The sequence below is a fragment of the Seriola aureovittata genome, chromosome 22, assembly GCF_021018895.1.
Source record: "Seriola aureovittata isolate HTS-2021-v1 ecotype China chromosome 22, ASM2101889v1, whole genome shotgun sequence".
Lineage (NCBI taxonomy): Eukaryota > Metazoa > Chordata > Actinopteri > Carangiformes > Carangidae > Seriola > Seriola aureovittata.
The window spans coordinates 18339276-18362434 of NC_079385.1; the positions used below are offsets into that span (position 1 = coordinate 18339276).

At 39.7% G+C, this 23159-nt stretch overlaps 1 protein-coding gene across 1 annotated transcript in view; it reads left to right on the forward strand.

The window, feature by feature from the left end:
- The window catches only part of rassf3 (Ras association domain family member 3), a 74504-nt gene that overhangs the window by 5519 nt on the left and 45826 nt on the right, over positions 1-23159 (forward strand). Inside the window, exon 2 of the mRNA XM_056367750.1 lies at positions 6716-6828. Within this exon, the coding sequence (XP_056223725.1) occupies positions 6716-6828 (113 nt within the window). The remainder of the gene's footprint in view (positions 1-6715; positions 6829-23159) is intronic.

A 23159-nucleotide genomic window follows, 5' to 3' on the forward strand; every position in this document is an offset into this window, starting at 1 on the left:
AATATATAACCTAAATATACTGTATATATATATATATATATATATATATATATATATATATATATATATTCAAATGGTTTTAAGTAACTTGGAGCTTCAAATCATCCACCAAACGTGTGTTTTGGTGTTTGGTGGTGAAAGAGTCCGTTTGACTCCCGTGGAAAAGACTGTTCCAGAGGAGGGAGTTCATTTTATACCAGTGTGAGAAATACTGGAGCTGAAGTCTGCCTCCACTTCCTCTCTCTATAGTAAGACCAGTGTGTGTGTGTGTGTGTGTGTGTGTGTGTGTGTGTGTGTGTGTGTGTGTGTGTGTGTGTGTGTGTGTGTGTGTGTGTGAGTGTGTGTGTCAGCTGTCGTCCCCTTGTTTGTTCAGTCGCTGTGACAGTTTGGCTCCACGAGAGACAAGACACACTCAACCTGTGGCAGCAAATGACACACACACACACACACACACACACACACACACACACACACACACACGCTTGTGTACACAGACATTAATGGGGGTCAGTGTGTGTGAGGGGAGGGAGCGGTGCAGACCTCAGCAGACAGACAGAAACATCATGGAGGACAGTGACGGAGGATTTCGTTGAATGTGTGGATCCACATCGAGTTATCTTTGGATTTAAGTCAACATCTGGATCTTGTTGGAGCAGTGTGTGTGTGTGTGTGTGTGTGTGTGTGTGTGTGTGTGTCTGTGAGCAATGGGCTTTGCCAAACACTTTGGAAAAACGTTGAGGAGAATGTCTGGATTTTTCTATCGCTTTCCAAAAGTGATGAGACGCTCTGGACGTCTGGAGGTCAGTCTGCTGTGGAGGAGCTCCGGTGAGTCCTGATGAGTGTGTGTGCGTGTGTGTGTGTGTGTGTGTGTGTGTGTGTGTGTGTGTGTGTGTGTGTGTGTTTCGACAGTGCAGCAGGCTGAATCTGATTCTGATCACTCAGAGAGATGCTGGCCGATCGTCCCCATTTGTGTCTCCAAGTGGATCATTTTTCCAGCGTCTTCACCAAAACACAAACCTGTTTTCTGTAAACTGAGCTGAACCCGCGTCTCACCTGCCAACAGGAAACAAAAAACATCAGGTGTAGGAAGAAAAAGTTGAAATGATCAAAATAACTTTAAACTGAGCTGATCCTTTTTTAGATTCACTTTTCGTTCAATCAAAATAACTAAAACACAGAGCTTTTTATTCAGTGTGTTGTATCGCCTGTGTAGACTACAGTGTGTGTGTGTGTGTGTGTGTGTGTGTGTGTGTGTGTGTGTGTGTGTGTGTGTGTGTCGTGGTAACATGATAAGACTCACAGCTTCATTCTTCTCTCAGTTTTAATCACATTTATAAATCACCTGAGCTCGTGGAGAAAGAGAAAAAGAAAGAACATTGTGATGAATTAGGAGACAACAGATGGCTGCACACACCTGTCCACACACACACACACATACACACACATACTCAGACACACACACACACACACACACACACACACACACACACACCTGTCTCTGTCTCCTCAGTACTGTACAAGCATTAAGAATACGCAGGTTTTCTTTTCACATTTGAAACTTTGTCCTGAAACTTTGTCGTCACAGAAAACCAGATTACTCTTCATATAAAATTATGTCACATGTATAAATACAGAAATGAGGAAGTTGATAATAATTGATTCATCACTCGACAGAAAATGAATCTATTGTTTCATTCGTCGTCTCCAGCGTCTCACCTTTATGATTTTTCTGCTTCTCTCCATCATATGTGACAGTGAACTGACTTTTCTTTGGGTTTTAGACTTTGAATTGGACAAAAGAAACATTTCAATGTGTCATTTAATAGAAAAATTCAGCTGTAATGAGAGTAATCTGTCATCGCAGCCTCAGCGAGTGAAGCTGTGACGTCGTCAAAGCTCAAACATTCAATCACAGCAGAGAGTGAAGTCGTGTTTATCCACCTGCGGTCACAGATTTTGTTTATAGGATAAATTCACTATTGGCTTCAGTTTCCTGTCGGTGCCCTTATAAAATAAAACACCAGCATGATCCTCTCACACAGTTCAGACGGAGCTGTGGTTTTTCAAGACCTCGGCTGCAAACTTCCTCCATGCTCCCGTGTCTTTGAGCAAGGCACTGACACCTGCTGCTTTGCTCCGGCTGAGTCTGACCTCTGACCTCTGACCTCTCTCTCTCTTTCTTTCTTTCTCTCTCTCTCGAAGTGGGCGGACAAATCTGTCCAATAATGAGTCCCAAACTGTACACAGCTTGTGTGTGTGTGTGTGTGTGTGTGTGTGTGTGTGTGTGTGTGTGTGTGTGTGTGTGTGTGTGTGTGTGTGTGTGTGTGTGTGTTTCAGCAGGTGGGTGTTAGTGGAGCTGGAGACTCATTGTCTCTCTCTCTGCACACACAGACCTGATTAGAGACCCCTTCCTAAAAAGTCTTTCACAAACAGGAGGAAAAAAAAAACAACTGTAGTCTCTGACCTTTGACCTCTGAGCTAGAAGATCTTATTTCACAATAAGAGCCCTGTGTGCGATGAATGACATGCTGCTGTTTGTGGTTTCGGCACAGATTTGATTAACTATTGTTTCACTAAATAAACAGAATAATTATCAATAAATACAATAGATTATCAGATCATAATTTGATATTACTTTTTTTCCTTATGTTTAACTAGTTTTATATCAATCGTTCAATATCAATCAATTTATTCTATTTTATACAAACATTCACTTGTAAATCATAATGGTTTAATTAGCTTTGTGTCAATATAAAACATATATATCTGTGTTTACTTAAAGACTTTGATGCATAGCTTTTAAATAAAATATTATAATTAAATATCTTAAATTAAAGTCGTAACATCCATATTTAACTTTAAATTCGATGTTGTTATGATTCAGGATTCACTTCTGTTCTGTGTTTAATAAAAAGGTGAAAATAAACCACAGACTCTCTCTTTCCTCTAAATCCCTTTTTATATATTTACAAACCACAAGCTCTAGAAATTATTAATATATAATTCTAGTGTAATAGTGTTAAAGGTTAAAGAGTGCGTGTGTGTGTGTGTGTGTGTGTGTGTGTGTGTGTGTGTGTGTGTGTGTGCATGCGTGCGTGTGTGTGTGTGTGTGTGTGTGTGTGTGTGTGTGATTGATCGATCGGCGTGTTGCTGTGTGGGAGATGCTTTTATCCCAGAGACAGCAGAAAGAGAGGAGGAGGAAGATAAAGAGAGAGTGATGAAGAGAACGGAGAGAGAGAGAGGAAGGATGAAGTTAATGATGAAGCTTCTCTCTCCATTCATTTAGACAGGAGATTGAAATAACTGCCCCCGGGGGGGCTGCCGCCAAGATGGCTGCCGAGTGGTGGACCTCTGTATCTGTTTGTTATCCTGAGTGAGTGAAGCGTTCGTATCCATCTTCTTCACTTCGTTCAGATAGTTCATGAGGTTTTTCTTTTTCCAGACGATTCAACAAAGGAATATATTTCCACATTTAAGTCACATGACATCCGAAAACTATGACCTCCCAAAAATCCCTTATCTGTCATTACGTCGCCTTCGATTAAACACTGTTGCAGCGGACGCAACCACAGTTAGCAGATGCTGGAAATTTGCCGCCATGTTTAAACTGGAGCGACACTGCGAGGGATGAAAACTGTGTTGTCGTCTCCGTCCGTCTCCAAACTGACAGAGAAACGTTTGTGTCTTGAAACTTTCAGGTCCGAAATGTTCAGGTCATGTGACTCAGTTTTCATTCAGATAACAGAAGAGCTCATTTCTTCTTCTCCTCTTTCTTCTTCTTCTTCTTCGTCTTGTCCTGTATTGTTTTTGTTAGCCATATTGGTTTCTGGTTGTCCGTCCGTCCGTCCCGTTCTCGTGGACACAATACCTCCGTAACACCTTGATGAAACTTCTTCACATTTTGCACAAACCCTCACTTGGACTCAAGGATGAACTGATTCGATTTTTGGTGGTCAAAGGTCAAAGGTCACGGTGACATTTTTTGCGTTTAATTTAATAGTTGCAGTGAGAGAGAGAGACAGGAACTCTGGGAGAGAGACGGCCGGATTCGAACCCGGGCCGCTGCAGTTAGTTAGCTAGCAGCCCAGCAAATGGTTAATATTTGATATGACTCTGGATAAAGGATTCAGTTTCTCTTGCGACTTGTTTTCAGGACACGTCCTTATATAACAGCTTTAAAGCTGCTTTTTCTTTGGTTTTGTTGCCTGAAGTTTGGAAACGTGACTTTATTTATTTCCACGTCCAAAAATACAAAAATAAAATAGCAAATAGTTGCGTCATGTTTTGGACGGATGAATGGATGGATGAGGGAGGCTCTCCCTGTCTTCCTCTGTGGATCAGGTTCATTGTCAAGAGGGATAGAGATGGATGACAGGGTGGACGCATGAATGGAGAGAGAGAGTGATAGCAGGAAACTGGGGAGGCACACACACACACACACACACACACACACACACACACACATACACACACACACACACACAGACAGTCATAACAGGCTACGTAAGTGAGCAAAGAGGAGAGGGCGATTGTAGATGACTGAGTCAGCAGTCCTACGTCCACCTCCCTCCCTCCCTCCCTCCCTCCTCCCCCTGTCTGTGTGTCCATCACACTGTGGCCTCCATTTGACTGTTAAATCACCTACTCAGCACAACAACACAGACACAGAGCGAGGGAGAGGGAGAGGGAGGGAAACAGGGAGAATGGTGGCTACGCAAATCAGCTTCTGAAGTCTGACAGGGACTGAATGTAGAGCAGAGCTCGGCCGAGAGACACTGAGAGACACAGAGAGAGAGAGAGAGAGAGAGGAGACAGTGTGTTTGTGATTTACTCCTCCTTGCGCGTGTGAGTGTGTGTGTGTGTGTTTGTAGAAGATGAGGTGATGTAATAGATCTTATAGGATATCGAGTGTGTGTGTGTGTGTGTGTGATGAAGATGGGAGATGGGAGCAGCCATGTGCAAACTGTCGGATAAAGTCGGACAGCACGTGAGAAAGAGGTCGACAGGTAAGATCATGGGAACAAACACACACACACACAGATGCAGTTTGTGCAGGTGTCTGTGAGTGTCTAGTGTGTGTGTGTGTGTGTGTGTTGTCAGAGTGTGTCGTGTTTGTTTGTTGACATGAAGTCAGTGAAAAAAGCTTCTTCCTCTTCTCTGGTGAAGTTATTTTAATACTTAATGGTGCTGCTGGATCGTGGCCAGTCGTGTGTGTGTGTGTGTGTGTGTGTGTGTGTGTGTGTGTGTGTGTGTGTGTGCACTTTATTTATAGGTCTGATACTCCAATAGAAGTCATAACTGATAAACTAAGGGTGGGCAACAGGGACAAAATGAATGTAGTGATAATATCTGTGTGTTATAATCTGTTCAGATGATTAAAGCTGCATTTAAACATGAATTCTTATGTTGAATAATCCCTCAGTTATTTGTTCTAATCAAACCTTTCGTCAATAAAAAGTCTAAAAATATGAAAAGTGACGTCTTTAAATTCCCTGTTTTGTCAAAATATTCAATTTACAACAGAAAAAAGCAGCAAATTCTTCCATTTTATTGATGAAACCTGCCGATATTTGACTTTATTTGTTTGATAAATGACTAAAAAGATTAATCAGCTGTCATATTTGTTGTCAGTGTAATTGTTACAGTCCTGAACCTCCATGTTTATGTCAATCAGTCGAATGTTTTTCTAATTGACTTAATTTAAAAAGATGTTTGTTGTTTTGTTTTCAATCAGTAATAATTTAAATTTGTGAAAGTGTTGATATTGGGAGGGAAATATTTTAGATTTTTTTACTACCACTTATTCTCCTATAAACCATCTGCAAATATAACATCAGATTTTATTAAAGTTTAAGTTTTCCCTCATTTAGACCTGATTAGAAACTGAACCACATGTTTATTTATACGATTATGTGATAAGATAGTAAACAACAATAAACTGGATTGTTTTCCAGCCAAGCAAAATATGTGTAACATTGAATCTGCTGATTGTTTTTATTTTATTTTAAGTTAATAATTAGTATTTTCTTGTATAATTCTAAATGTCTAAATCAGATTTTCAGATCATCTTTTTCAACCTGATTTTATTTATTTATTTATTAATTTATTAGTCATTTTTAAGGACTGAGTTTATGCTCATATTCAGGCCTTTAATCCCAGAATGCACCTCTCATTCTGGAGTCAATAAACAGCTGCTGAGTGACGTGGCCCCGTCGCGTCAGTTTGTGGATTGCAAACTTAAACCTCCTCATCAAAAATATAACAGATAATCATAGGAATAGATCTCTATGACCCCGAGGCGACCAGGTCTTTCCACTGAAGTTATTTGGGCATTTTGAAGAGAGAAATGTCGCGTTCAAAGCTTCTACTCTGGGTTTTAAATGTTAAAAACGAAGGTCAAATCCTACACGCCCTTATTTTGAAACATTTTCCTCGTTCATATCTTGTAACACAGGTCAGATTTTGCATGTTGTTGGTTTCCGTTTGCTGAGAATAACTCTGACCCCAACGTTCAGACTCTGCTGATATCAAGCGGGTATTTGCATATACGTTACAGACCCACACACACACACACACACACACACACAAAAGGTTCATTGTGTCGTACGTGCGTATCTGTGCCAGTACTCACAGTCGTTTTACAGTCACAGTTCAAACTTTTCTATCTGTCCACACTCTGGAAAATTAACCCTTTAATCGATTCATTGTTCTGCAGGTTGTAAATACTCCTGTCACGCCGCCTGTCGGGACAGAGTGTCGCTGGACTGTCACCCTGCAGCGTCACCCGTCAGTCAGGACCAGCTCAACAACAACAACACACAGCTCCATGTGAGTTCCCTCCGCACAGTGTGTGTGTGTGTGTGTGTGTGTGTGTGTTGTGATATAAAAGCACCAGGATTGGATGTTGTCCTTGATTTAAGTCCAGTCCTGCTGTTTGACTTTTGTTCACATGTTTACAACAGAATGAATTAACAGCTCACTGAAGTCTTTGTCTGACAGAAGCTCCTGGTTTTCTGTTTTTTTTATTTAAAATATTGCATGAATGTATTAATATATCATTTTCATCATTTTTGATATTATCATTGTGGCTCTGACAGAAGAATCTTAGTCTCCAATAATCCTCTAAATACTGTTTAATAAGAGTTTTTTCCACTCTGATAAACACCAGAGTCATAGCCTCTTTAAACAGCAACTATTTCCCGTCATGGTCTATTCAGCAGCTGTTCTGGAGCTTTCAGTCGTATCACATGATCGTCCTCAGCACATGGAGTTTGCTCAGTTTCCACTTTAAAGACTTTTTGTTGATGTCGTTTACAAAGTAGAGATTTAAAACAACAAAATGAAAAGGATTTAAATTATATATAATATAATAGTGAATGATATTGTACATTCAAGTCTGAATTTTGGCACAAAAATATCTTTATCTGGGGACAATATCAGCTGTTAACGGTCAGAACTATTGCAGACGTCATATTTAGGGTTCAACCTGGTTCAGGATTATTTTAGCTTGGGTATTAAATTTCATTTATCTGCACTCTGCAATAATAATAATATCCATAATAATACAAAAAGGTCCCATGACTGTAGTGTTACGTCCATGACCACAAGTGGGCGCTGTGGTCAAGCTCTTGTCATGCGGCTGCTGAGGTGTCAGTATGAGCGGCGGAGCCAAAGCAAACACCACAACACTGAAGAGTTCTGTGTGTGTGTTATCTTGAGAATAATATTGTTCCTTGTGTCGTGGACGTGTGTTTCTGTCAGGAACATAATCGTCAGTTTCAACCCCGGAGAATGTGTTTTCTGTCATGTGTCAAAATTCCTTCCTGCTGCGATAAAACTTTGGTGCACACACACACCCATAATGCATCATGCACCAAGAGTAGTGTGTGTGCGTGTGTGTGTGTGTGTGTGTGTGCGTGTGTGTGTGTGTGTGTGTGTGATTCCTAGAAGACCGCTGGGTGTGTAGCAGCAGATCTGGTTCATGTTAGACCACACCACTACGCAATATCAGAGAGAGATTCACTAACTGGACCCTTGTAAAAACATCTGAAAACTGTTTTCTCTTAGTGAAAAATCCATCACCTCTCACAACACATGTGCAGTATTTTGATTATTATTATTATTTTTACTCATTTTATAAAAACCTCAGCAGTGCAGTGGAGCTGAAAATCCAAAGTGTATCCAGATTCTTGTCTTAGAGAAAGAAGATCATTAAATTCAAAAGGGGATGTTTCTATGGAAACAATGATGTCTTGAAATGCATTTCATTCATATTTTTTTATGTTTATTATTATTATTAAAGCAAAAACATACAGATATTGTAAGAAATAACACAATGTAAAGGTGTGATTTAAAAAAGATGAACCATTAGACTACATTTTACTAGTTCTTGTCATTTTTAAACAGTTGTTTCATCTTGTAAGAACATTTTTTGGCTGTAATATCATCTCACATTTCATCGACCCCCCCAGTGTTTACATCTCAGCTGTGGGCGCAGTCGGGCTCGTCAACACCGATGTGGTTTCTTTTTTTTTTCATCCAGCACGAGGCGGATCAGCTCAGCACATTCTGACAGTGCTGAGTGGTGCTGAGCGAAGCGCTGTGGGTTTTTAGGTGTCAGTTATTTCATGAAAAATACATTTTTTTGTGCAGCTGGATTCAAAAAGGTTAGTGTGTGTGTGTGTGGGTCAGCTGCAGGGCGTGTGGTTATTAGATTAATATTAGATTAACAAACACTGAGAAAATGTTTTTAAGAAAAATCTCAACATCTTCTTGTTTCCCACAGTTTGGTTTGAGTAGTTAATTGTTATTTGGCACTAAAACTGGTGCAGCACAGATGTTAATGCTCCGTCATAATAAACAACTAAACAACAGGCAAACTGCACTTTTCTTCAAAGAGTTAGTGTTGAGTGTTTTTGGTAGCGGTGAAGTATTTATGTTCTTTTCTATTTGGCTGTAAGATGATGAAAACGCTCATTTCCAATCAGCTGAAAAACAGACTTTTTCACACTGTGTCTGTCCTCGTTTCACACACAGATCTGAATCTCAGACAGCGTCTGTGTTTCAACACAGTTCTCACAGTGTTTCTGTCTGTCTGTGGTTTGTGGCGGAGAATCCGTCTAGAGACGAAATGTCAGAGATAATGACACGATAAGCCGCCATAAGACAGAAGCTCAAATGGGTTTCAGCGAAAGTGACCAGTTTGTGTTTGGTTACTCCAGCAACTGACATTTTACTTTACTTCATACTTTTTACCCATCATAGTTCTTCACTTTGGTCCAGACTGAAATATCTACGTTACATTAGAACAGTCATGGTTCCCAGAGGATGAACCCTAGTGACTTTGGTGATTCTCTTTTTTCCTCAACATCCATCATGAGGTTCACATTTGTGGTTTTGAATGAAATATCTGGACAACAACTACTGGATGGATAACTATGAAGTTTAATACAGATGTTCATGTTCCTCTGAGGATGAAATTATATATATATATATTATATGAACATCGTTTGGGAGGAGACACTGAATATTCAGCAGTATTTAGAGTATTAACTACATTTTCCCTGCGTAAAATTGTTAAATATGGCGACTAAAAAGTTGCAAATGATGGTAGTGACTTAATATCAGACTATGCTGAGTTGGATGTGAGTCAGCGAGTCATTGAGTTGTTAGTCTCGCCGTGTATAAAGACACACAGGGTGGAGTTCTCTGTGTATGATGCTTTAAATACCTCGGTCAGCAGCGCTCTCTTTGGCTCGTGGGCGATGTGCACGCTGACGTGCGCGCACCTGTGTCAGCTATCGCGGTGAAAGTGATCTCACAGGGCAGCCAGCCAATGCGTGGAGGCATTTCACTCTGTGAGCATGCACTGTAACGTTAGTGCAGGACAGTGCTGATGCTGTCATGTTAATATGACTACGCCTCATTTATCACAGCTGACTGAACTCCAGTGTCTTCATCTTCTTTTACTTTATACTTCTACTGCAAGAGAGTCATTTAATGTTTTACTGCACTTTATTTATTTGACAACTTTGCAGATTCATATTAATGGAAATAAATTAAACAAATGATCATGTATAATTATAGATTAAGATGAGACTTTCACAAGGTGTCCAGAGGTTTAACTAAGCCACCATTCTGCAAAATGAGTGTTTTTACTTTTGGTACTTTAAGTATATTTTGATGCTAATACTTAAAAGTGTGAGTTTGTTACTTGTAACAGAGTATTTCTACACTATTAGTACTTTTACCTAAGTAAAAAAAAGCAGATCTTTGTTTCATTTTGACAGAAATGTCTCTATACTTCCTTTAAATTAAGGTCAAATGACCTTACACATGAGGGTCCACATGATGTTGATTTTATGATAAACCCATGTCTGTGATTATCTTTATGGACAACGACTGCACAACTGTAAATATGTCGCATTCACAAAACCCAAAAGCAGTTCTACTCAGGCCTTTAGGATTAAAACTGCAGGAGTCTACTGTCTTTTTCTCTAAGGTTAAACAAACAGAATCACTTAAAGAAATACTTTGACTGAGACAAAAAGACAAAAAGCTCCATATCCGGTTTTATCTCACTGATTTCAACTTACAGATAACTGTGGTGTTTTTAGCCTAGCTTAGCTATAATCATAATAATATGCATAAAAGAACATTATAATATTTACATAGTAATAACTATATCACAGGGATCAACTCCACTGCGGGTGTTGATCCATTTCGAGATCAGGAGATTTATTGTTTACGACTAAATATTCACTGTATATTTCTTTTTTAATTGGTGTTTTTCTTCATAATATTTCTTTGCATTTGGTCGACTTTGTTGACTTGAACACTGCAGATGTCTCTCTCATTTATCTCGACCTTCAACCACCTTAATCAGTCCAACGCTCGTCCTAACGACAGGTGACATAACAGTTCAATCTGAAACTAAATATTAACACAGACTAACACATTTATACTGCAGGTCTGTGATCCGATTCTGTAAAAGAGACAGAAAGAGAAAGAGAGTAGAAAGAAAATAAATCTGCTTATTCCCTGACTTGTGTTTTCTCAAGTTATACAACTGTTTTCCCTCTTGGTGGTTTGTGTGTGTGTGTGTGTGTGTGTGTGTGTGTGTGTGTGTGTCTGTTTACTGTAGTGTGAGCCCAGCCCAGCTCTAACCAAGCCAATAACTGTTAATGAGTAACCATAAAACCCAGAGGGAAAACACATTAACATTCCTTCTATTCTTTTCTTAAATTACTTTTCTAACTTCTAAAATATTATCTGGTTCTCTCCTGCTGAGCTAAAGCAGGTTGTAAAATCTTGAATAATCTTTTTTGAAAAGATATCTTGCCAGCTACCAGATGGATTGTCATAAAATTTGGTAGCCCACAAGCATTTATGATAAACCCAATAAATAAATGATCATTAATAAATAAATAATTGATCCACTGACTTTTAACTAGTGCCTCCAAAAGTCATTTCAACTCCTGCATTTCATGACAGGAAGCCTCTAAAACTGAATTTCCATTTGCCTCAGATGATTAATGCTAACGTAGGGGTGCTAACATGCTAAATGTAGCATTTACCTCACTACCTGTGCACAGATTAAAATGAGTCTGAACAAATGAAACATTCTTCCTCTTACAAATGCAATGTTAAATTCATTAGCAATAAAACACAACCTCACACAGTTAAATACACTCAGGTGTTTTGCCGCTACAGTCTTGGTTGTCAGATATGCCCAGTAGCTTATGGTGGCTAACGTTAGCTAACTTTAGAGATCTATTGTGGAGTTACTGTACATTGAACTGAACATGTCAGTTTGCTGACTTTATGGCTCTTTTCTACTTGTTACTGTATTTCAGCATTCAGCATTATCTTATTACTGGCTGCAAAAGTTTGAACACATGCTAACATGTAGCCTAAATCGCGTAAATCACAGTACATGCTAATGTTAGCATGATAGAATCAGGTTAGGATGCTAATAAACCCTCGAAACTTGACAAAAAAAAAACAGTTTGGGTTTGAAATGTTGTATTTCTTGCATGTAGTTCATATAAATATGAAATGAGATCAACTTTTTCCAGTCATTTAAAAGATTTAAAAGATAAAGAATGCTAATAATCGAATGTGCTAACACAGTTTGTCAACATGCTAACTAGTATCTTGAAACCTGTATGTTTGTTTCATTTTGACGATTTACAGGCCAGAAAATAAGATATTTAACTAAAAGAATAAGAATAATAATTCTTGTCAGGTCTCAACAACATATCACCGTGGCATTTTAAAAAAAGGAAGTGAAACAAACAACACAACCATAAACCTGTGATGAAGAGTCACAAGTAGACGTTGTTTTAACAGGCCACAAGCTGAAATATAAACGTCAGTCTCTTCACACGAACTCCTGCTGCTTTCTCTTGCTTCACTGAAAAGCCGGCGAGGTTTTTTAATCTGACAGCAGTCCCTCGTTCAGATGAATGATCTCCCGCTCTGACCCGGAGGTGTTAATGAGCCTCCATTAGAGCCAAAGAGAAAACACATGAACATTCCCGTCTATCCGGTCTCCCTGTTTATTCTGCAGCCTTTGTTTTCTCTCCTCTGCCTCCGTCTGTGTTTGTCTTTCCCAGCAGACAGGAAGTGAAACCCCATGTTCGCCTCGTCCCTCTTTTTCTGTGTCAATCATTTACCACCTCTGTCTTCATTCAAACCAATCACAAAGCAAAGGAGACGAGGAGGAGGAGGAGCTGTAACTCATACTGTACTGATGCTCAGGTGGAAAAAGTAATGAAATACTCAGTTCCCATTTTTACTTGAATGATTGAACAGGTTACTTTTCAGAATAAAATCAATCTATTTAAACCTTCTTCTCGCTAAAAATCACAGCAGTGGTGGTGGGGTCCAGTGTTGTGGGAATTTAACTCTATTAGAAATAACTTTTGAGGAATTGGAAGATTATTTTTCCCTTTTTCTTGTGAAAAACCACCTTCTGCCTCACATGGGCAGCTCATGCCCACACTGACACTGTGATGGGGGAGTTACGAGTAAACAATTCTTCATTTTAAGGGGTCACAAGCTAAAACTGGTTTGGATTTCACCTGTTTAAAAATAGCAAATGTCTGTTTAGCGCGCTCTGTAAATAAAACAAAACAGGGTCAGAGCATTAACTTTGGGTAAGTTTACTCTTTTATTTAAAAATAAACACAAAAATCTGCACGAAACATACCCGTGTTTTCGCAGAGTTCAAGAGTTGTAGCGTCCTTGTTTCACGTGCTGCAGATTCAGGACGGCTGATTGAATTGACTGCTGATTATATTACAGAGTCGGTGCTATAGTTCAACAGACTGAGGTTTGTCTGTGCGCCGACACTAACGAGGTTTCACGGCCCGGACTGACGTCAAACTTCACATTTAATCTCCGCTCTGTCTCTGGTTCTTGGTCGTTGCAGCTATTTTCAGCTTAATTACTGACGATTCAGACAATTTATTTATTAAAAAACGCCATTATAAGTCATTTAGGCCAGTGAGGGATTGATATTGATGCCTATGTGATTAGGTTTATTTACTAGTTGCAGTGCACAGAGTTTAAAGGACACTTACAACTGATATGATGCGGTAGATACCCAGTGGTGGAGGACAAACTGCATGTTCATACAGATAATTATGGACATGGGTTTATTATTAAATGAACATCATGTGGATCCAGAACAAACCATCGGCTCTTTAACAAACAGAGCTGCCGGCAGGACCCTCATTCTTTCGTCTTATGTTTTCCTTTGTGTTTTAATTCTTACCTCAAGACGAGCAATACTTACGAACTGTCTGATTCCGATAAAAAAACTCCTCTTTAATCACCTCTCCCCCCCGAACTGTGTGTGTGTGTTTGTATGTGTGTGTTTGTGTGTGTTTGTGTGTGTTTCCAGATAAAAACATAAACATCTGCTCTACAGTTTGTAAATGTTTCTCAGCAGGAAAAAATAGAGATTCAGCAAAAAGTACTGGGGTGGGGCGGGCACACACACACACACACACACACACACACACACACACACACACACACACACACACACACACACACACACACACACACACACAGATCAGTCAGGCTAAATCCTATAACTGCAGCCACTTAATCATCTGGGGGTTCAAAAAAAAAAAGCACACAGACAGTGTTATTCTAGATGGTTCAACTCCACACAACCTTACAACACAGCTGAAACTACACACACACACACACACACACACACACACACACACACACACACACACACACACAGAAGTCAGAGTTCAGGTTGTTTCAGTGAAAGAAGACTCGGTCGTTATCGATTTTGAAGACAAATACTTAATTAAGGTTTCAGGTCACATTTTCATGATAGTTTAATATACAGTATAAATATTATTTTATATTCTTGGTTCCACGCTGAAGGAAGAGTTTTTTTCTTTGAGCACATGTTATTTTGGGTCAGAATAAAAACGACACGGTGCATTTTTTCCCAGCAGTAACGTTATTTCTGTGTCCAGTTTGTCCTGTTTTTTCCTTCTTTTTCTGAACCTGCACTTTGTCTTATAAATGGGAGATCACTGGTTTGACTGGGTGGGAAGATCTGGAAGAGGGAAGACGGTTAGAAACTCTCTTCTTCACCGCTGAACCTGCAGCTGAAGGGCTCTTGTGCAAGGCACCGACACTGAACCACTTCAATGCTGCTGCTCATAACCAGAAAAAGACAATGTGCCGGTGTTAAAAAAATCCTGGATCTGTATTTGTGGATCTCCCTCTGTATCAACCATCTGGTTTCATAGTGTCCTTCCTGTAAACAAACATCATCACCATCTGCTTATCGTACCTCTCTTCCTCTTCGTGCCTCTCTCTCTTAATCTTCCCCTCTCCTCCAGTCCTCTAATCAGCCGCCCATTGTGCGAAGCAGAATACGAGCAGAGTGGAGGTTTACCTGGAGACGCAGGAAGAGTCTGAGAGAAGCGTCGGGCTTGTTGAGATAAAATATGTTTACATAAAAAAAAAAGGGTGAATGTCGGAGAGAGAGAGAGAGAGAGAGAGAGGCGGACGGGGGAGATCCACGTACACAGGATGGAGGAAGAAGCCGAATCACAAGGTTCTAACTTTAGGAGAAAGATTCGGCTTCAGGTTTAAAGATTGTGTTACGACTGTACTGTATGTGCACTTCATAAAGAGTGATTCGTTTCAAGCCAATCTTGGTCCTAGGACCAACGTTACCATGGTTACCACAATCAGTGACAACTGCACTGACCAGAATCACCCAACAACAGGAAAACAGGAAAAACATGGCTCATAATTTGTGGTTTTCTGACGAGAAAAATCATTTTTTTTCTTAATTATTGTTTCACTCGTCGCTTCATTTCCAAAGTGAAATGACATTTTCTGCTCAGTCAGCCAGTCAATGGTCTTAATTTACCCAGAATTCATTGTGTCACAGTCTGGCTTGAGATACTCAAGAACTGAACTGCTTTGCGCAATGGATGAATCTAGACGTTTACCTGATGTCTGCCAGTTTTTTAATATCTAAGACGCAGACAAAGTCTATTCTCGTTCTTCCTCTGCAGATAGTTGATGCAGCCGTGGCGGAGACCAAAAACTGAGCTAAAAAGAGAAATATTAGACTTTTATTCATCGTGTGGCCAGAATCATGACTCCAAGTTACAAAGTTACAAAAACAATCAAATCAATCTGCTGCTTTAATTTTTTAGTGAAGCTCCCAGCATTTCCACAGAAGCAAAATATGCCGGACTAAATGTTTTCAGCAGATGTTTGCAGCCACAAGAGCTCGGTATCTTTTGGTTTTTAAATAATTCACTGACTATAAGCATCATTTAGCTTTAACGAAGTTATGGAACCAAAACATATTAAAACCACTGAAGCTGAAATCAAAGAGGACAAACGTCCCGGAGACACAAGACGTTCGGTTATTGAGCTCTTTCTGCGTCGGTCATGGAAATTCGAAACAAATGTTCCAAGGAAAACAAAACTGAAAATTATAACAACACATGACATGACAAGAATAAACAAGAGAAAACCACAAAGATTTACGGCCTCAAAAAGACAGAAAAAACAGTCTAAACTTTTGAGTTTGACATCATCATATTTTTAATTAACTGCTTCTTTCCAAGGAAACACTCAGTGTAATGGTGTCGAAAACCTGCAGCTTAATGGGTTTACACACAGTCCAGGACCAGGACCAGGACCCAGGACTACTTGGGCTACAGTTTGATATACTATCAGGATTTTTGTACAAACAGAGTGAGGGAGACAAAGAGACTCAGAGACAGTTTAGAGGCATCAACAGAAGGATGAATTATGGCCGCCTGTATGACACTGTAATCTTTGTGGATTGTGAAGGATTAACTCCTCGGTCAGATGCAGGTCTGACAGACAAAGCTCCCCCATCATCAGCTGCCTGTTGCCGAAACAGGACACCAGCCGACAGCTTAGAGACCCAACAACAGACGCGTCCCATTGATTTCCTTCATTTTTCTTTTTTTTTTTTGGCTCCTAACACGTCGCAACATGACCAACTGTGCAGCTAACGCATTTTATACCAGCTGAGTTACAGCGGACGCCAGCTGAGCCCCACGTCTCTGGTGACACTTTTCTACTGTGTTACATTCATGTTCTGCAGGTTATTTCTGCCTGTGTTGTTTATCTTTATTGGTTTTATATTATTTTTTACTTTAATTGTTTCAGTATGTTTTTATTCCTGTTTATCATAGTACTTTAAAAAATTACAATAAAAAATGCAGGTAGTACCCCAGTAAAATGAACAAATAAATACATATACAGTAGATCTTTCAGCAGTGCGACGTGATTGGAAACTTTGATTCCATGATTGGAAGTTGATTGGCTCTGCCATCTTTGTGAAAAATGGTGTATTTGGTTAAATGTTGGTAAAGTGACGTGTAACTTAAAGTATTAAGCTTAGAGCACAAACTCTCCCCAAACATAACCAAGTGCTTTTGTGTCTATTTTCTTGTAATATCAATAGCAATTGCAAACAGATTCAGTACTAACATTAAGCTTTGGCACATAAATCAATAATTTTGTCATTTTCATCATCTCTTCAGATGTAATATATTCCTCCTTTATATTTACCTGCATGTTGTTGCCTCTCTTGCACTGAGGGCAGATGAGACTGATGGAAAAGAACACACTGCACATGTTTAATAACCCTCAATTAAAGTAATAATGACAAAGGCAAACAGTAATCCCTGCGCTGCTGCTTTTACAGCCTCGATCAAACAGCCTTTTTTCAGCCTGTTCTAAGCAGCTTTACTGGGTTATCTGGATAACTTCGCCGAGTTAAACCCAGATCAGGTGGTTCGACACCGTCCGACTCATCCAGATAACTCGGCCTCTAGGAAGAGCTCCATGAATCATGTGATCACAGAGGCTTCTCACCTCTGCTGCGATGCAACCGCACTCAAATCTGCACATCTGCACAGGTTGACAGGTGGAGGTTGCTACAACGTAAGCCCGGCGACCTAAAGGCCCCGACGGGAGAGGATGTGTTTCCAGATTTATTGGTATGAGTGGGACTCAGAGAGTTTACTGCCCTGCAGCTGGAGAAAACACATGCAAACAGACGAAACACAAGCAAATGAATACGACAACACATGCACTGCAAATACACACAACACAACCAAGTACATAAACATGCTGCAAATTTAGGAAAACATCTTTATCAATATGACAACACACACGCTGCAAATACTGACATTGCAGCCCGTTACTCTCACAGCTCTGCAGGTCTGTGGCCACATGTGCAAAGACATTATTACTGCCGCTGCTTTTATGTGCTAACGTCACAAAATAAACCCCTGTTTAATCTCGCGCTCATGTGCAGGAGTCAGGATCAGTGCATCAAGACGTAAACTGACCTCAAACTGTTAGTAATTTTTCTGCTTAGTTTGTGGGAGGTTCAAAGGAAAACAGATCTATATCAGGGTGGGTCGCTTCAACGTACCCTTCTCTCTGTGCACGTGTGTGTGTGTGTGTGTGTGTGTGTGTGTGTGTGTGTGTACAGTGTACGTTTGTTTTGCTCTTATCTTGAATCCAGTCCTTATTCAGGCCGGCGATCTCCGGGATAAGAGCTCACTGACACACATTCACTGTTCATACAGCGACACACTGACCTCGCTGTGAAACAACACATGTATTAATTATGTTTTTGATAATAAAACTCCCCAAAATTATCAAGTTGACCAATGAACCAAGAGCTCATACATCTGTGCTCATGTAGATTTTATATATTTCATATTTTTTTTAATGAAAAATTTGGGGATTATTATTTTAAACCGAGTTCAGCTGAAGTGGGAGAGACGGCGAGAGGAAGGAAGATTGTGCTGGAGAAGTAAGAAGATCTTATCACGCCAATAAATCTGTGTGTGTGTGTGTGTGTGTGTGTGTGTGTGTGTGTGTGTGTGTGTGTTTGGCTGGTAACACTATATCTATCACAGTTCTGTCATTGTGCTGCTGCTGCAAAACGTTTCCTTTCAACTTTGCGAGTCCAGACCAGCTGTGTTTCCTTATCCTGTTAGGTTTTCACTAATACAGTATTCAGTGAAAAAAAACATCAGTTTAAATGAGAGCACTATTTCCACTAAATGCTCCTATAACTCCCCGTCAGCCTGAAAATATAATAATGTGCACTTGATTAAACAAACATGTAAGCCAAAAAAGTGGCTTTTATGACGGGAGATGAATTTAACTTCCTTTCCCGCCTTGCTTGAATCCTAACCTTTATTTCTTTTCTTTTTTCAGTCTGTCCTTGCTGCAGACTTCTTGCAGGCAGGAGCTCGATATGGGCACAGACTTGCTCTCTTTATTGTTTGTCTAAGCTCATTTATCACAGTGGACATTATCAGCAGAGTCATACAGGTCCGCACCGGTGCAGTTTCCTTCTCACCGTCCCTATTTATAGCCCCATCCTCCTTAAGTCGATATTCAGGGGACATGTTCCCCCGGGGGAATTCCCAGCTACATGCTGTGTACTGTATCAAGACAATTTGTACATCATTTGGGAAAAACAACAAATCATCCTAAACCTGCATCATATTTTGAATCTCATTGTTCTCTGTCTCCATCGTTCTGAAACCACAACACAACAGATTTTGACAACGACTAATTTGCACTAATGCCACATAAAAACAGGCAAAAATTGTCTGATGTTACTATTTTGAATTTACATGACACAGGTGGGGAATGAATTTGGCATCTTGACACCTATTGTTGTTACACTCTGCTGGAGTGGAGTTCACAGATTTAATGTTTAGATGACAAATCTACATTTAAATCCAGACTATAATAATATGAGCCGCTCTAACTGAGCAGACATGGATCCACAACAAGGCCAAGTAAATGTCCTCACGACTCTGAACTGAATATGAGGCCGAAAGCAGAACATTTACTGTAATGATATTAAATTTTCTTTAAAGAATAGCATCATAGGATAAACATCATGGACGTGTACTGTAATATTATCAGACAGTATTTTATTTGATCTACTCCGGATCACTCTATTCTTCTTCTTTCACTCTCTCAGCTCCACTCATCTGTCCCTAGCTGCACTCTCCTCTAAATTATTAGCATGCTAACTAGCTAGCTTGGCCCGGTCAGCCGGTCTCGCCACTTTTCCGATACCGAGTCATTGTAGCGTCCGGTCCGCCCTGAAGAAACAGCTGCTCAGAGGACGTATTATAACCTCTTGTATTATATATGCAACGATAGCTGAAGCTCTTTTCAAGACTAGTAAGTAAATAGCTGCTAATGCAACCGTTTTAGTTTCCTAAAAATTAACCAAACCTTAAACACAGAAGTGGCAGAGCAGAAAATGCTAATGTGAATTGTTTGTATTGTTGTAATGATCAAATATGAGTCAAAAACAAACCGACGATTTGTTCGATATCCAAGAAGTTTGCTCAAAGAAATTTGAATTTTTGGAGGTTTCTGTTTAAAGTGTCCAGCTCCAGAACCTGAACATATTTTCCACCACACAATTACATATACGCTAATAAAATGTGGTTTTCGTCCACCACTACAAACCGGCTCAGGACTCAAAGCAAAGATAACAGCTTCTTATAGCTCTTTTGATGCTGCTGGTTCGCCCCTGCCACTCCCACATTAACCATCAGTAAGCGTGTAATTCTGCTCCTCCAGCTGCAGTGGAAGCTGCGGGGTTCGACTTTAAGCCTGCATCCCTCCTCTCGCTGTCTGTCTGTGATTATGTGATACACCGAGGCTGCGTGTGATCCTCAGACAGCATTCCTCCTGCTCTTTGATCACCAGACGCTCTGTGTTTTGTCTGTCAGGATGAAATACTGAGGCCTCCAGGGGGGAAACACAGGATGCATGGGACACACTCTCTTACCCCCACACACACACACACACATACATAATACACCTACACAAAATAATGTCTATCAGCATCTGAAATCCAAAAATATACTAGAAATACCTGCACATGCTGAAATCTCCATGGACATTAGGTGTGAACATGTTCTGCATTCAAAGGCTTTTCATAAGGTAGTGGATCAGTTTCATGGTCCCCGAGGCAACGTGGAGCTCAGGTTGGATATTCAACACCTGTAACACCAAAACAAAAGAGTCCACACACACACACACTTATACACACAGGTGGTATAGGACTACTTCTGCATTACCACGAACGTTTCCTGTTTCTATGTCCTTAAGCTTTTTTCTTAGCGTTCCTAACCGTGTACGTGGTGTTTGCACCTTCAGGCGTTATTAGTGTGAGTGTTACCAGGCCACAGCCTGAATGGCACTTGAATAAATCTTGGTTTCAACCTGTATCTCAACATTGCTTAAATAAGCCCTGGTGCATTAAAGCATTGTTTGACCGTCGTTAGGTAACTCTACCTAAAGGTTACCTGCGAATGTTTGGAGTGTCTCTGGCCCCATCGACAATTCAGCTTCTGATTGGCCTCATGAATTTTTGATTTAATTTTTTTAACCCTTGTTTTTCACAGACAGAAGACCACAGGTTGAAAATACCAGACGTTTAGCTGAGAATCGTTTCTAAAGCCAGATGCAACCATTCGTTAGACGCATTCTCGCTTCATATTCTGAGTATATGTAGTATATATATATATATATATATATATATATATGTGTGTGTGTGTGTGTATGTGTTCAATAAGGTTCCCAGTTTTGTAGAAATGGTAGTTTTGTTTTGTGTTTCTGTGACGTTTCTTTGGATGAGGAACAGAAACTCCCAAGAAGTCATTCGCTTCTATGCAGGCGCAGAAAATATATGTCCGGTCATGTTTTTGGTCAGCTGCCGGTTGGCGGCCATCTTTGTCATGTGTTCACATCTTTGAGGTTATAGCTTGTTGTGACAGAACCCAAACAAAGAAACTCTACAAAACAAGCCTTTAAGTTCTGTACCTAAAATTACATTACATTTTCTTGATTGATTGATTGATTTTACCTTTATGATATTTGTGTTTTATTGCTTAAACTTAATGGCGATGCAAGAATTGACTGACTTGGTCTTAGTCTTAGCCACATGGTCTTGGTATGTCCAACTCTTTGGTTTATCAATTTGACAGAAAATAAACAAGCTAAAGAAGGTTCCCCAGAGCAGACACAGAAATACCCTTTACATTGTTTTGTCATTAATGAGTGCAGTTTAACTTTTGTGTAACTTTAAATCAGATTTTTAGCAGAAACTAGCAGGTTATAGGTCAGTGTGTCAGTTCAGATGTTGAGCTGTGAAAGTCCCATTTCCCAACAGAAACACACTCACTGTTGGTTCTCACCTTTAAAGTAGTTTAAAACACACACACCCACCGCTCATTACTCCCCAGCCTTTCAATTAGAGAGCAGACACACACCCACCTACAGAAAAAAAGAATCACGCTGGATTTTCAAACACACACCTGCGTAAATCCCTCTCTTGTCTTTTTCTCTCTTGTACCAACTTTTCTTTGACCTTTCACCCTTGCCCACCCTTCACTGCCCTCCGCCCTGACCTCTCCCAGAGCGTGACTTGTTACCCTCCATGCATATCTACCCACAATGCCCCTTCTCAAGCCTCTAAAGCCAAACTTAGCCACAGTCACGAAATTGAAATATTAACTAACTAGTTAATTAAGCTAATGTTAGCTTAAACTTCTCTTAAGACAAAACTTCTCCAAATCCAGTAAAGAGGAGGATAACGCTAGCTAAACTCTGTGACCCCACAAAATGTTTTTAGCTATGAAAATAAAACAGGAAGTAGCGCTCGGTTATGTTAGCAGCTAGCTAGCCAGGTATGCTAGTACAAATACTTTTCAATCCATTACACTTAGCTTAACAAAAAAAAAAACATCCTTATTAACTATTATCTATTAATTCAATCTTAAGCGAGATAATGTAATTTAATTAATGGTGAGTACAAAGATAACATGACTTGATAAGTACAAAGCTGTGGACATAATTTATAATAAAAAAAGCTCTTTAATTTCTCTTTACACCTGCACTTGATGCTTTGATGTGGCTTTATCCCATTAAGTCTACATTGATGTTGGAGGCCTGTTAGAGCCTGTTCCTGCTTTGAAACTGGATTAATGTTTAACCAGACCTTCGGCTGCAGGTACAAGACTTGTTCTCCTCAGGGTGTAAAAATAGACTGTAGACATCACAGGAGACCAAATCCCTTTCACAAAATGCAATACTTTAAGATGGTAACCAAAGTTTAGTCTTTTTTTATACACGTCTTTAAAATAGCAGGGATATAAATAAATATATAGCGCAGCTGAGGCAGTAGACAAAAAAAAAAACATACTTGCAAGTGGATTTAAAGGACTATTAAGTGATTTGTTTGGACCCAGATGCCGTCATGTCTTACCCAGTGCAGCTTTTCTAACCTTTATGTCACTGGTTTAGCAGCCTGGGAAATTATTAAGATGTGATAGAGACTGTTTATTATGAAAATGGCTGTGACTGTTAAGATGTGAAATGGACTCAAGTGACACTTTGAGTTTAATTTTTCTAAATGATGTACTTATAATAGCCCTTTTTTCCCTTGAAATGATGAAAGAACATTTAATTATTATTAGAGTTAATCAGTCACAGGACTCACATGATTCATTTAGACGTCATGGACAAATGAGTTACTTGTTTTATTTTGTAAACAACTCAAA